The following is a 13431-nucleotide window of genomic DNA, read 5'->3' as shown; positions in this document are numbered from 1 at the left end:
TCACTCCCGTCCGGCTCGCAGCCCGCTTCGGCGTCCCCCCGCGGTGGGGCCCTGGATTTCTAGCGAGCTCGGGATCGCGGGGCTCTGGGAGCGGAGCCGCGAGGCCGCCCCCGGCCACCAGGGGCCGCTGTCGCTCCCACGGCCGGGGCGCCGTGGCGGCGCTGCGCAGGCGCAGGAGTCCGGAACCTTGGCGCGCGGCTTCCGGGCTGGCCGGGCCGTGTTCGCCGCCGTGCCGGTCCCCCGCGAGCCCGCTCCAACAGCCAGGTGGGCGGCGCGCGCGCGGGCGGGAGGCGGGGAACGCCGGGCCGGCCCGGGGTGGTGCGCGGGCGGCTCCGCTCATCCGGTCGCCTGCGACCCCGTGCAGCCCCGGTTCGGCGCCATGTACGCCGTGTACAAACAGGCGCACCCGCCCACCGGCCTGGAGTTCTCGATGTACTGCAACTTCTTCAACAACAGCGAGCGCAACCTCGTGGTGGCCGGGACCTCGCAGCTCTACGTGTACCGCCTCAACCGCGACGCCGAGGTAGGCCCGCTGCGGCCTCGCAGCCGCGCGGGACACGGGTGCCCGCCACAGGCAGGCCCCGCGGTTGGCTGGTTGTCTCCAGAGCCCGTTCTCTCCGCTGCTCCGTCACCCGGCCTCTTCCTCCTCCTGCTGGGCTTGGAGGCCTGCCCTAGCGCGTCTTCTTTGCTCTCGTGTTTTTCCCGCAAATTATGTGAACCCCTGCTGTGTGCTGGGTAGTAGCCATACCATGGTGAACAAAACCTGCAAAAATTTGGGGCAGGAGGACAGCCTACACGTGTAAACACACCTGGAGACATACTGCAGACTCAGCGAGTGCAGCTGAGGAAATAGAGGAGGGAATGAATGAATATTTTCCAGTATGTTTCCAGTTGACTGATCAGAGGAACCTCCTTCAGGCAGGGTAGGAGTTTGTCAGGAGTAAAAGGAAAAAGGCTAGGCCCTAGGGTGGTGTCAGATTGTTGGTAGGAGTTTAGGAGTGTGATGAACCCGCCTGTAGAGGACATATAGGGGTGCTTGGGTTGCTGGAGGTGTGAGGTTTTGTCCGGGGAGCTTCTTGCAAGAAGCGGCTTCTCATCTGTTCTTGAATGGCTGGTTCTTGAATGAGAGCCAGACATGAGAAATGGGGAGGGGAGGATGTTCAGGCCAGAAGAGTTGAGAGTGGGGAGGGCGTGTGAAATTGGACCTGGGTGCAGAGTGGAAGTGGGGTGGGAGGAAGAAAGACCGTGGTCAGGATTGTTGTCCACATGGTCCCCACCCTGAAGGATTTGAGTAGGGGCTGATGCCGCAGGCAGGCAGAGTCAGAGGGCAGCCAGGAGGAGGCCGGCCTTCCTGACACCGACCTTAGGACACATGTTTTTGTGCCAGATGCGAGTACTACTGTACCAACACACGTGGTAAAGCAAGCAGGATACAAAGGATGTGAACCCTGGTGAGAGCTTTGTGCCTGAATACGTGCCATTGAAAGTCTATTCACGCTTTTGTGATGCAGCAGTTTTGAGGTCAGCTTTTGTAAAAAATTTCAGTCAAAACTGAAAAAGAAACTTTGCAAACAAATACGTATAGTTGCACATTGAATGAGAGCATCTTTGCTGTATTTAATAAGTCTGATACTGGTTTTCAGTCAACTTTTAGAGACAAACTGGAAGTTTTGCAGCATTATGTTTTGTACAGATGAGTCACAGCCCCTGGCATTCATTTATCTGTCTTTCCAGCAGCCGTTTATTAAATGCCCGAGGTATTCGGGCGCCTTGGGAGACACCGGTGAGTGCTACAGACAGAGAGCCTCCCTCATGGCGCTCTTGTTCTGGGGGTGACAGACCACAGGCTGCCAGTAAAATCACGTGCTGGAGGTGAAAGTGCCATGGAAACCAAGCGAATAGGACTGGGGAGTGGGGAGCCCGGTGTGGCTTAAAACTCACCTCCCTGGGAAGGAGGGGTTGGAGCAGGTGAGGAGGTGCTGGGGAGAGCCTGTGGGTGTGGGGTTCAGGCAGAGCCAAGGCCCTTGGGCAGCAGGGCTAAAGGGGAGGGGTGTGTGGGGAAGTGAGAGCAGAGGGTTAGAGAGGTCACAGGGTGAGGGTGGGACATCGTGGGAATTGAGCACTGACTCTGAGGCAAATGGGGAGTTAAGATTTTGGCAGAGGAGTGACCTGACCTGACCTGACTTGTGATTTTCAAGGGTCACTGTGGTTGCCGTGAAGAGACTGTGGGGCCGTGGTGGGGGCACAGGGAGACCAGTGAGCAGCACCAGGCAGTGGAGGAGCTGGGAAGCAGTCAGGTTCAGGACAGGATGTGGGGGTGAACGGGAGGAGGGCGAGGCAATGCCAAGGTTTGGCCAGTATGAGTTTTGGTCAGAGGGGCGGAGAAGGCTGTGGGTGGGGTGGCGGTGGGGAAGGGGTCAGAGGCTCACTGCAGGACACTGTGTGGGCACTTGCTACTGCAGGACATATCACCCTGTAACTCAGAAGCTTCAGGTGACAGGCCTTAGCCCTCAGGTTCTGCGGATCAGGAAGCCGGGGTTTGGGGTGGGGGTGAGGCTAGGCTGGGTGGCCCTGTGCAGGTGGCTCATGGGTTGCAGTTGGTGGTCAGCCAGGGTTGCATCCCCGGAGGCCCCACTGGGGTTGGCATTTCGTGCACTCTTAGCTTTGGGGGGAGGCCTCAGTTCCCCACCCTTGGCCTCCCCAGGATGAGGTCACCTGATCCACACATGGTACGCTGTCTCGTCACCAGCCCTGTGCTGTGGGAGGGGCTTTGCAGGACATGGATCCTGGGAGGCGGGCATTGTTGGGGCATCTTGGACACCGGCCACTTCAGACATTTCGAGGGCTGATTCCATAGCTGGTGGGGACGCTGCGGAGGAGTCGGGGGCAGGGCCCTGGTGGGAGCTGGCACTGGGTCTTCAGCCTGTGGGTGTTTAGAGTCGGTAGCTGATTGGGGTCACCCTGAAGATGGCCACCTGGGCCCTGGGGCGCCCCAGCATTGAAAGGTTGGGAAAAAGAGAAGAGGCCATTGATGAGCTGGGGGCAGCGTGGCCTGGGAGAGTGTCCTGGCAGCCCAGGGAAGGCGGTGTTGGGGCGGGGACCTGGTGCTGGGTCCCATGTTTCTGAGACTTGTGTGGGTCCTGAGACTTGGAGGCCCCCAGTGACTCCGGACAAGGAAGCCGGGTGGCGGGCAGGGGTGCGACCAGCAAAGCTCAGAGCCCGATGGGGAAGGAGCATTGGTATTTGGGCAGAGGGAAGCAGGGAGACAGGGCAGGAACTGGTAGGAAAAGAAGGATTTTTACGATGAATTAGATGGGACATTTCTGCACCAAAGGAACGAGTCCTGGAGTGGGGCCTCCCGGCCGCAGCCTCACAGGCCACCGAGTTCCAAGGAAGCTTTTCACAGCTTTACAGCAAATTCCACAGAAGGGTCCCGGGCAGACCAGATGCAGCGGCAGAGCCCAAGTCGGATATTTGCCCTTGGCCCCTTTATGGGAAAGCCACCAACTCTTGGAGCAGAGTCAAGCGAATGGCAGCAGGAGATGGAGGGAGAGCTGGAGCGGTGGAGGGTTCGGGTTCAGTCTCTTTCCTGCTACAGGATAGGTGCCTGAGGCGTCAGCTGGTGCCGGACCTGCAGGCCGTGGGAGCTCGGATGGGGCACACGCCTGGCCCCTGCTCCGTGAGGTCTGGGCCTGGACTGGATGACCTGAAGGGCTGGAAGCATGTGTCCCTGTCTGTCTCTGTGTCTGTCCCCTTGCTCCACGGGGCCGGCTTGGTTTCTGAGGCAGGCGGCCATGAGGTGGTGGAGCTTCGCAGGGCCGGACCTGGGGCCACCGTGTCACTTTTGTCACTGCCTGTCCTTCAGAGCAGCCTCAGCCCGAATTCACAGGATGAGTAATGAGCCCCCTCCGGAGGCTGCTTGAATCTGCCCCAGGGAATCCAGTGTGGGTGTGGGGAGGAGGCAGAGAGCGGTGGAGAGGGGAGATGGTGGAGTGAGGCCAGTTCCTCAGTCCTCTGGGTGAGCCCCACCCGGGGCAGCTGAGGCCGGTCGTGCTGCTTTATGGAGAGGAGGGTGGGGAAGCCGTGTGGGAGGTGGAGGAGTGCACGGCTGGGCAGTGGTAACCTTCAGGAGGAAAGAAGTGTATAACACTTCATTGAAATCAATCAAATTCCCAAGTGAATAGAAATGTGTTACGGTGATGGGTGGGACGTCTCAATATTGTAGAGATGTCCCCCTCCCCGAATCCAGACATTCAGTGTCCTTCTCAAAGTTGCAGTAAGGCTTCTTGTTAGATTTAACATCTGATTCTTAAATTTACATGGAAGAGCCCCAAGTCAAGAATATTCAAGATCATTTTAAAGATGAACATGATGAGACATGTGTGTGTGTGTGTGTGTGTGTGTGTGTGTGTGTGTGTGTGTGTGTGTGTTTGAAAGCTACAGTGTTAGGTACCTACAAGACAGATTTACAATTTACTTTTGAACTGACCTTTTTGCTATGAAATATCCCCTTTTTATCTCTAATAGTTTTTGTTTTAAGATCTATCTTGTCCAAAAGAAACATGGCTACCCCAGCTTTCTTTCTTTTTATAAGTCTTTGCATGGAGTGTTTTTAAAACCTGTATCCTTATATTTAGGGTGACTCAGTAGCAGCGTGCTTAGCACGCATTGAGGTCCTGGGTTCGATCCCTGGTACCTCCATCAAGTAAATAAGTAAATCTAATTACCTCCCTTAAAAAAAAAAAGTGACTCAGTAGCAAGTAGCTGGGTGTCGTTTCTTATTCTGACAGTTTTGTCTTCTAGCTGAGTGTTCAGTTATTCACATTTCACGTACTGTCTTGTGTAGTTGGGTTTGAAGTGCTGTCTTCTCTGTCTTTCTCTTTATTCTTTCTTTTTCCTTTTCTTTCATTTTACCTCCCTGTTGGTCTCAGCTGTGCATTCTGTATTATTTTCTGATGAGTTGAATCAGACGTCCCCACAGGTCTCCTTGATTGATTACAATCTGGCTTGAATGCACCTCCTCAAACAAGCCTCCGCCCCCTCCAACCCCACCCTCTGTTCCGCTGTCATAGCTTTCACTCCTGCATATGTTAGAAGCCCTGCAAATAATTGCAAATTATTGTTGTTCTTAGCATTTCAGTTTTACATAATCTCAGACTCAGAAAAGTTGCAAAAGCACAAAGATTTCCTGTGTACCGCACCCAGAGCCCCAAGTGTGAGCGTTCTGCCGAGCCTCTGTCCTTCCCCTGGACCCGGAGGGTGAGTTGCAGGCAGGAGGCTCCTTCATGCCAAGAGGTCAGCACATCATGTGCGTCCAGACAGCACGGCGGGCTCTGGCAGAGCCTTGGGGCCGGGGCGGATGTTGGCACTGCTGGCGGCCCAGGCCTGGCCGGCGTGTCCTGGACAGTTCCCTGGGTGGGTGGCTTGGTTCTGGCTTTCCTTTTGTGACCCCCACGGATCTGGCAGGGTCTCGCAGTGAGGCTGCAGACACCTCCTTGGCCCTTCCTCTCTGGTCTCAGCAGAGCTCAGCCGCGGGCTTTGGTCCCAGTCTGCGGTGGTGGCGGCTGCAGTGTTGGTCCCTGTGTAGCGGCTTCTACGGTGAGGATGAGCCATTCTCTCTCTCTGTCTGTTCATTCTATTTCCGACATCGCAGCTTGTGGCTTAACTCTGTTCAGAAGGTCGTGTTCTTTGTTGTCACCTGAAGAACCTCCTACCGTGATTCTTGTGGCATCTCTGTGGGCACTGAATTTGCTCCTTTCTTGTTTGTCTGAAAACGTTTTTGTTTTGGCTCCCTTTTCGAGGGGTGTTTTCACTGGCTTAGAATTCTGGGTTGACTTCTTTCATCTCTTTAAAGCTCTGTCTCTGGCCTGTGTGATTTCTGTTGAAATCAGTTTTCCTGAAGGCGGTGTCTCTTCCCTCTGACCGATCTTATGGCGTTTGTCCTTGGTTTTCTGTTCCAGCTGTGATGTGCGTGGCTATGGCTTCTCTGTATAACCTGCTTTGGGATTTGCTGACTTTTTTTTTTTTTTTTTTTTTACATTTTTTTATTGAGTCATAGTCATTTTACAGTGTTATGTCAAGTTCCAGTGTAGAGCACAGTTTTTCAGTCATACATGAACATGCATATTTTTGCTGACCTTCCTGAATCTGTAAGTTAGCGCTTCCCCTCGGAACATGTGGGGTCCACATTTCCTCAGGCGTAGGCTCTGTCCTTCCCTCCTCCCGCAGTGGCTGGGGCACTGCAGACCACTGACTGTGTCCGCACGGCTCTGCGGCTCACCTGCACCTGCGCTCTGTCTCCCGCGTCGTCTGGACTTGCAGTTGGTCTCTGTGTCTTAACCTTGTGTCTGGTGAGGGGAGACGGTGTCCAGGGCTGGTCCCCATCACTGAGGGGCTACTTGAACATTTTAGTCCGAGGGCGACATTGGTATAGATTTGTTGTGGATAACCTCTATTTGTCTAAGGAAGTTGTGTCCTTGGCTTAGTAAGAATGTCTATTGTGAATGGGTCTAACTTTTATCAGATGTCTTTAGTATCCACTGAAAACAACATAAGGTTTTTCTCTTTAATTCTGATAGTGTGGTGGGTCGTAGCGACGGGTGTTCTTGTGGTAAACTGATTTTTCACTCCTGGAATAACCGCTGGGTTGTGGTATAGTATCGTTTTCGAGTGTCCCCAGGCTCATCTGCAGACACCCTCCTGCCCCGGGGCAGGTACTGGTGGGACAGGCGAGAGGGCGAGGGCGGCGGCCCCATGTGGTGGCCCCGGTTCGGGCTCAGAGGGGCACCGTGGGGTCAGCGTAGCAGTCGTGTCGTTGGCAGCTGGTGGCAGCCCTCGCTTAGGCTGGAAGCCCACCTCATGAAGTGCCGCCCATGCCCTGGCTAGGGTGGGTTGGGGGGTGCATGGAGTGGCTGTCAAGCCTCTGACCCTGAGTGCCCGCAGTGTCGGGGTGGCTGCTGGGGGGGGAGGTTCCTAAGCAGGAGCCCAGGGCAGGCTGGGGGCCCACTACAGTGAGGGTTTGGGCAGGGCTCCTGGTCACAGGGCCGGCTGCCGGTGGTCTTTGCTATTGTCCCTCCACGGGGTGGCCAGCGTTCGCCGTCTGGCCCTTCATTGCCCTCCCTCACCTCCCCCAGGCGCAGACCAAGAATGACAGGAGCACAGGTGAGCCAGCGCAGGGCGAGCGGGGGCGGGTGAGTGGGCGCGGGGTGAGCAGGCAGTGGGTGGCTGGGCTTGGGGGCCAGGTGGGTCCAGACCTGTACCACCACTTCTCCCCAGAGGGGAAGGCCCACCGGGAGCACCGGGAGAAGCTGGAGCTGGTGGCTTCCTTCTCCTTCTTCGGCAACGTCATGTCCATGGCCAGTGTGCAGCTGGCAGGCGCCAAGCGGGATGCCCTGCTCCTGAGCTTCAAGGATGCCAAGGTGGGTAGTGGGCGTGGGAGGCCTGGTGGGGGTCCTGCGTGCCGTGGTGGGCTGGCGGGCTGCAGTTCTCACCTCCTGCCCCTAGCTTTCGGTGGTGGAGTACGACCCAGGCACCCACGACCTGAAGACCCTGTCTCTGCACTACTTTGAGGAGCCTGAGCTGCGGGTAGGGCTTGGCCGCGTGCCTACCCACCCTGTTCCCATGGGGTCACCTGCCCTGCGGCCTGCCTGATGTCCCTCTGCCCCCAGGATGGGTTCGTGCAGAACGTGCATACGCCGCGGGTGCGGGTGGACCCCGATGGGCGCTGCGCCGCCATGCTCATCTACGGCACGCGGCTGGTGGTTCTGCCCTTCCGCAGGGAGAGTTTGGCTGAGGAGCATGATGGGCTCGTGGGTGAGGGGTGAGTGCTGGGGCGGGGGCGGGGCTGCCTCGCACGAGGGGTGCCCCCCCTGCTCCTCCGATGCTGAGGCCCGCTGCCCCCAGGCAGAGGTCCAGCTTCCTGCCCAGCTACATTATCGACGTGCGGGCGCTGGATGAGAAGCTCCTCAACATCGTGGACCTGCAGTTCCTGCACGGCTACTACGAGCCCACCCTGCTCATCCTGTTCGAGCCAAACCAGACCTGGCCAGGGTGAGGCCCTGCTCTGTGCTGGGGCTGCCGTGGGCGGCCGGGAGGCTGTTGGGGAAGGAGGAGCTGGGGCACGCCTCGGGGTCGGGATACCCTCCTCCCCACCACTGACCAGGCTATGGCCCCAGGCGTGTGGCTGTGCGGCAGGACACGTGCTCCATTGTGGCCATCTCCTTGAACATCACGCAGAAGGTCCACCCCGTCATCTGGTCCCTCACCAGCCTGCCCTTTGACTGTACCCAGGCCCTTGCTGTGCCCAAGCCCATAGGTGAGGTGAGGGCTGTGGGGGCGGGGGGGGTGGTTATGGAGAGCCTTGGGCCTCGCCCACCACCGTGTCCACCTCCAGGTGGGGTGGTGATCTTTGCTGTCAACTCACTGCTGTACCTGAACCAGAGTGTACCCCCTTATGGCGTGGCTCTCAACAGCCTCACCACCGGCACCACTGCCTTCCCGCTGCGTGAGTGTTGGGGGTGGGGCCGGGGGCTGGGGTGGGGGTGTGGGGAGGGGTTCTGGTAAGGCTGGCTGACTCTTCCCACCCACAGGCACTCAGGAGGGCGTGCGGATCACCCTGGACTGTGCCCAGGCGGCCTTCATCTCCTATGACAAGATGGTCATCTCCCTCAAGGGCGGTGAGATGTGAGTCCCCCCTTCAGTGAGCCTGGCCTCCCCCAACAGGGCACGTGGGCCCCCTGCCCCTGCCCCCAGCTCAGCCTCCCCCTCCCGGCAGCTACGTGCTCACCCTCATCACGGACGGCATGCGCAGTGTCCGGGCCTTCCACTTCGACAAGGCCGCCGCCAGCGTCCTCACCACAAGCGTGAGTTGGGTCTCGGGGGGCAGCTCTGGGTCCGGGCCTGGCCTCACCCTCACCACCCTCCTGCCCTCAGATGGTCACCATGGAGCCTGGGTACCTGTTCCTTGGCTCTCGCCTGGGCAACTCCCTGCTCCTCAAGTACACAGAAAAGCTGCAGGAGCCCCCGGCCAGCGCCATCCGAGAGGCTGCTGACAAGGTGGGTGTGGGGCTCAAGGGGACATAGGGCCCCTGGGCAGGGCTGCCTCAGAGGGCTGCTCACCACCCCTCCTGCCTCACAGGAAGAGCCTCCCTCGAAGAAGAAGCGTGTGGACGCCGCGGTGGGCTGGTCTGGTGAGGGCCTGTCAGGTGAGGGGTGGGCAGGGTGGGGCCCGGCGACCAGGTGGGCTCACATGGGCTTCCGTGTGCTGTAGGAGGCAAGTCGGTGCCACAGGACGAGGTGGATGAGATCGAGGTGTATGGCAGTGAGGCCCAGTCGGGCACACAGCTTGCCACTTACTCCTTTGAGGTGAGGTCGGACACAGAGGGGGCCCCCGCCCCGGCCAGCCTGCCCACCTGACCCCTGTTGTGCCCACAGGTGTGTGACAGCATCCTCAACATTGGACCCTGTGCCAATGCTGCCATGGGCGAGCCCGCCTTCCTCTCTGAAGAGGTGCTGCTGGGGTGAGGCGGGGGTCGGGGGGCTGCACGGCAGAGGTCAGTGCTAACTACCTGTCGTGCAGTTTCAGAACAGCCCCGAGCCGGACCTGGAGGTCGTCGTGTGCTCCGGCTACGGGAAGAATGGGGCCCTGTCGGTGCTGCAGGTGTGTGGGGTGGCAGGGGCGGTGCCTCCCTGCGGGGCCTGGGTGGGCTGACACCCCCATGTCCTTCCAGAAGAGCATCCGGCCTCAGGTGGTCACAACCTTTGAGCTCCCTGGCTGCTATGACATGTGGACGGTCATTGCCCCTGTGCGTAAGGAGCAGGTAGGTGGGCTCGGGGCGGCGAGGCCCGAGGGGTGGGTAATGCGGTGCTGTCCACCTGGACTGTGTGCGGGCAGGGCCCAGGCGCAGACAGCGCATCCCCGGGCTTGCTCTGGCCTGGCTGTCCCAGCTCCTCTGCTTGGTGGAGGGACTCCAGCCCTCCTTCTGCCTTCCCAGGAGGAGACCCCCAAGGGGGAGGTGGCAGAGCAGGAGCCCAGCACCCCCGAAGCAGAGGACGATGGGCGGAGACACGGGTTCCTCATTCTGAGCCGAGAAGACTCCACCATGGTGAGGGGCAGGGCCCGTACGGCAGCCTGGGACAGGGGTCCCACTGGAGAGAGGTTGACTCACCCACCATCACCCACAGATCCTACAGACGGGGCAGGAGATCATGGAGCTGGACACCAGCGGCTTCGCCACACAGGGCCCCACGGTCTTTGCTGGCAACATTGGGGACAATCGCTATATCGTACAAGTGTCGCCCCTTGGCATCCGCCTGTTGGAAGGAGGTGGGCTGGGCCAGGTGGGCAGGGGGGAGGGGGTCCAGGGTTGGCTTGTGCTGACCACCCTGTGTCTGCAGTGAACCAGCTGCACTTCATCCCTGTGGACCTGGGCTCCCCCATCGTGCAGTGCGCTGTGGCTGACCCCTACGTGGTCATCATGAGTGCCGAGGGCCACGTCACCATGTTCCTGCTCAAGAATGACTCATACGGGGGCCGCCACCATCGCCTGGCTCTGCACAAGCCCCCGCTGCACCATGTAGGCCCCCTCCCCCGCCCCAGGGCCTGCTGTCCCCCACCCGCCCCACCGCTGAGCCCTGCCCCTCTCCCCGCAGCAGTCCAAGGTGATCACACTCTGTGTGTACCGAGACGTCAGCGGCATGTTCACCACCGAGAGCCGCCTAGGCGGGGCCCGCGATGAGTTGGGGGGCCGCAGCGGCTCCGAGGTGGAGGGTCAGGGCTCAGATACCAGGTGTGTGGGGGCCCGGGTGCAGGCTGGGCCAGGCTCCCGAGGCAGGCTGCCGGTGACCAGCATGTCTGCCGCCCCCAGCCCCACTGTGGATGACGAGGAGGAGATGCTCTACGGGGACTCGGGCTCCCTCTTCAGCCCCAGCAAGGAGGAGGCCCGCAGGAGCAGCCAGCCCCCTGCTGACCGGGACCCTGCCCCCTTCCGGGCTGAGCCCACCCACTGGTGCCTGCTGGTGCGGGAGAACGGAACCATGGAGGTGGGTGGCACCCTGTGCCCAGCGCAGCCCTGGCCCCCGCCCCATCCATCCCAGTTGACTGCCGCGTCTCCACAGATCTACCAGCTCCCCGACTGGCGGCTGGTGTTCCTGGTGAAGAACTTCCCTGTGGGGCAGCGTGTCCTGGTGGACAGCTCCTCTGGTCAGCCCACCACACAGGGCGAGGCCCGAAAGGAGGAGGCTACGCGCCAGGGGGAGCTGCCCCTTGTCAAGGAGGTGCTGCTGGTGGCGCTGGGGAGCCGCCAGCGCCGACCCTACCTGCTGGTAAGTGCCGGCCTGCACGCCCTGGGGGCCCCACCGCCCTGCGAGCCCCACCGCCCTGCGAGCCCCGACCCTGACGACCCCTGTCCCCAGGTGCACGTGGACCAGGAGCTGCTCATCTACGAGGCCTTCCCCCACGACTCGCAGCTTGGCCAGGGGAACCTCAAAGTTCGCTTCAAGAAGGTGTGGTGTCTGGGCGGTGCCGGGTGTAGGGCGAACGTGGAGCAGGGGTAGGGGGAGGTCCTGGCCCTCACAGCAGCCCCTCCAGGTCCCCCACAACATCAACTTCCGAGAGAAGAAGCCAAAGCCGTCTAAGAAGAAGGCAGAAGGTGGCAGCGCCGAGGAGGGGGCTGGGGTGCGAAGCCGTGTGGCACGGTTCCGCTACTTTGAGGACATTTATGGCTACTCTGGGGTAGGCCAGGGGTTTTCCCGGAGCCCAGGGTGGGGCAGATGGGGCCTTGCCCCAGCGGCCTCCTCACAGCGCTTGCCTCCAGGTGTTCATCTGTGGCCCCTCGCCCCATTGGCTCCTGGTGACTGGCCGGGGGGCCCTGCGGCTGCACCCCATGGGCATCGATGGCCCCATCGACTCCTTTGCCCCGTTCCACAATGTCAACTGCCCCCGTGGCTTCCTGTACTTCAATAGACAGGTAGGGAGGCCCCATGCAGCCCAGCCTCACTGAGGCTGCCCAGGGCAGGACCTGGTGCTGGGGCCCCAGGAAAGGGGCCCTTGATGGCTGGGGATGGGGGCACCCTGGAATGGAAGGTCAGGGGTATCCAGAGGGTGGTGGGAGCCAAGGCCAAGGAGGTGAAGCGTGGGGCTTAATGCTGGGAAGGTTGGAGGACGGGCAGTTGGGAGTGCAGGCTGTAGCTCACAAGGGCATGTGCTTGGGCAGCCAGGGTCCAGCCACTGCTCTGCTGGCTTGGACCCCACCTCTGCCCCTTAGAAGCTGTGCGAGTCTAGGTGACATGCTCACTCTCTCTGAACCTGAGTCTTCTCTGTCACCAAGAGGATAGCAGTGACACCCTGAGCCACTCTGAGGACTCAGTGGTGAAGATATGGCAGGTGTTTTCCTAGGTGCTGGCTCACGTAGGACTGAGTGAAGGAGAGCGCCTCGGGGCCCTGGCAGGACTCCCCTGCCTGTTTGTGCAGACCCTGGCGTGGCCAGTGTGTATGCTGTCCATCCTTCGCCTGCAGTCTCCAGCACCCTCTGAGTCCGGCCCCTCCCTTGTCCTGGCCCAGACCACACCTGTGGCCTGTGTCTCAACCCCGGAGGAACCTCGGAGGAGGGACAGGAAGCCCATGAAGCACAGGACAGAGAGCCATGCCTGCTCCAGGGCTCTGCCCTATTCCAGAGAGCTGACAACTGACCCCAAGGAGCTCTTGGAGGCCTGGGCTCATCAGCCTGGCCTTTGGTGGCCCCAGGCCTCACTGACCCCCATGCCTTCCCAGGGCGAGCTGAGGATCAGCGTCCTGCCAGCCTACTTGTCCTACGATGCCCCGTGGCCTGTCAGGAAGATCCCGCTGCGCTGCACGGCCCACTATGTGGCTTACCACGTGGAGTCCAAGGTTTGACATCCCCACCCCCTGCCGGGATGGGTGGGGCTGGAGCCAGGCCTCCAGCGTGACTCCCCCTACCCCCCCAGGTGTACGCCGTTGCCACCAGCACCAACACACCGTGCACGCGCATCCCACGCATGACGGGCGAGGAGAAGGAGTTTGAGACTATCGAGAGAGGTGCGAGGTAGCCCGAGTGGGGCCGTTCCTGGGACCAACCTCCCGCCCACCCCCAACCATGTCCCTTCTGTCCCTGCAGATGACCGTTACATCCACCCTCAGCAGGAGGCCTTCTCCATCCAGCTAATCTCCCCGGTTAGCTGGGAGGCCATCCCCAATGCCAGGTGAGGCTGGGCCCAGGTCGGGGCTGGCGGCTGCTTGGGGCTCGTGTCCTGACCTGGCCTCTTGCAGGATTGAGCTGGAGGAGTGGGAGCACGTGACCTGCATGAAGACGGTGTCACTGCGCAGTGAGGAGACCGTGTCGGGCCTCAAGGGCTATGTTGCCGCGGGGACCTGCCTCATGCAGGGGGAGGAGGTCACGTGCCGCGGGCGGGTAA

General features: G+C 60.5%; 1 protein-coding gene across 2 annotated transcripts in view; it reads left to right on the top strand.

Annotated features, from left to right (window-relative positions):
* Positions 1-104: 104 nt before the first annotated feature.
* The window catches only part of CPSF1 (cleavage and polyadenylation specific factor 1), a 14965-nt gene continuing 1638 nt past the window's right edge, over positions 105-13431 (top strand). Inside the window, exons 1-30 of one of the 2 annotated variants that reach the window (XM_074352722.1) lie at positions 105-264; positions 365-523; positions 7134-7161; positions 7276-7418; positions 7504-7584; positions 7668-7819; positions 7903-8049; positions 8175-8314; positions 8393-8503; positions 8589-8682; positions 8774-8861; positions 8932-9054; positions 9137-9188; positions 9269-9363; positions 9433-9507; positions 9578-9658; positions 9729-9818; positions 9993-10103; positions 10183-10324; positions 10396-10574; positions 10651-10787; positions 10866-11040; positions 11116-11322; positions 11413-11502; positions 11588-11731; positions 11814-11966; positions 12770-12886; positions 12964-13054; positions 13134-13218; positions 13286-13427. In XM_074352722.1, the coding sequence (XP_074208823.1) occupies positions 380-523; positions 7134-7161; positions 7276-7418; positions 7504-7584; positions 7668-7819; positions 7903-8049; positions 8175-8314; positions 8393-8503; positions 8589-8682; positions 8774-8861; positions 8932-9054; positions 9137-9188; positions 9269-9363; positions 9433-9507; positions 9578-9658; positions 9729-9818; positions 9993-10103; positions 10183-10324; positions 10396-10574; positions 10651-10787; positions 10866-11040; positions 11116-11322; positions 11413-11502; positions 11588-11731; positions 11814-11966; positions 12770-12886; positions 12964-13054; positions 13134-13218; positions 13286-13427 (3417 nt within the window). In that variant the 5' untranslated portion in view covers positions 105-264; positions 365-379. The remainder of the gene's footprint in view (positions 265-364; positions 524-7133; positions 7162-7275; positions 7419-7503; positions 7585-7667; positions 7820-7902; positions 8050-8174; positions 8315-8392; positions 8504-8588; positions 8683-8773; positions 8862-8931; positions 9055-9136; positions 9189-9268; positions 9364-9432; positions 9508-9577; positions 9659-9728; positions 9819-9992; positions 10104-10182; positions 10325-10395; positions 10575-10650; positions 10788-10865; positions 11041-11115; positions 11323-11412; positions 11503-11587; positions 11732-11813; positions 11967-12769; positions 12887-12963; positions 13055-13133; positions 13219-13285; positions 13428-13431) is intronic. The other variant, XM_074352724.1, reaches the window with a different exon arrangement.

Source organism: Camelus bactrianus, chromosome 25, assembly GCF_048773025.1.
Source record: "Camelus bactrianus isolate YW-2024 breed Bactrian camel chromosome 25, ASM4877302v1, whole genome shotgun sequence".
Classification (NCBI taxonomy): Eukaryota; Metazoa; Chordata; class Mammalia; order Artiodactyla; family Camelidae; genus Camelus; species Camelus bactrianus.
The sequence above is the reverse complement of the archived record's forward strand: the minus strand, read 5'-3'. Positions and strand labels throughout refer to the sequence as shown.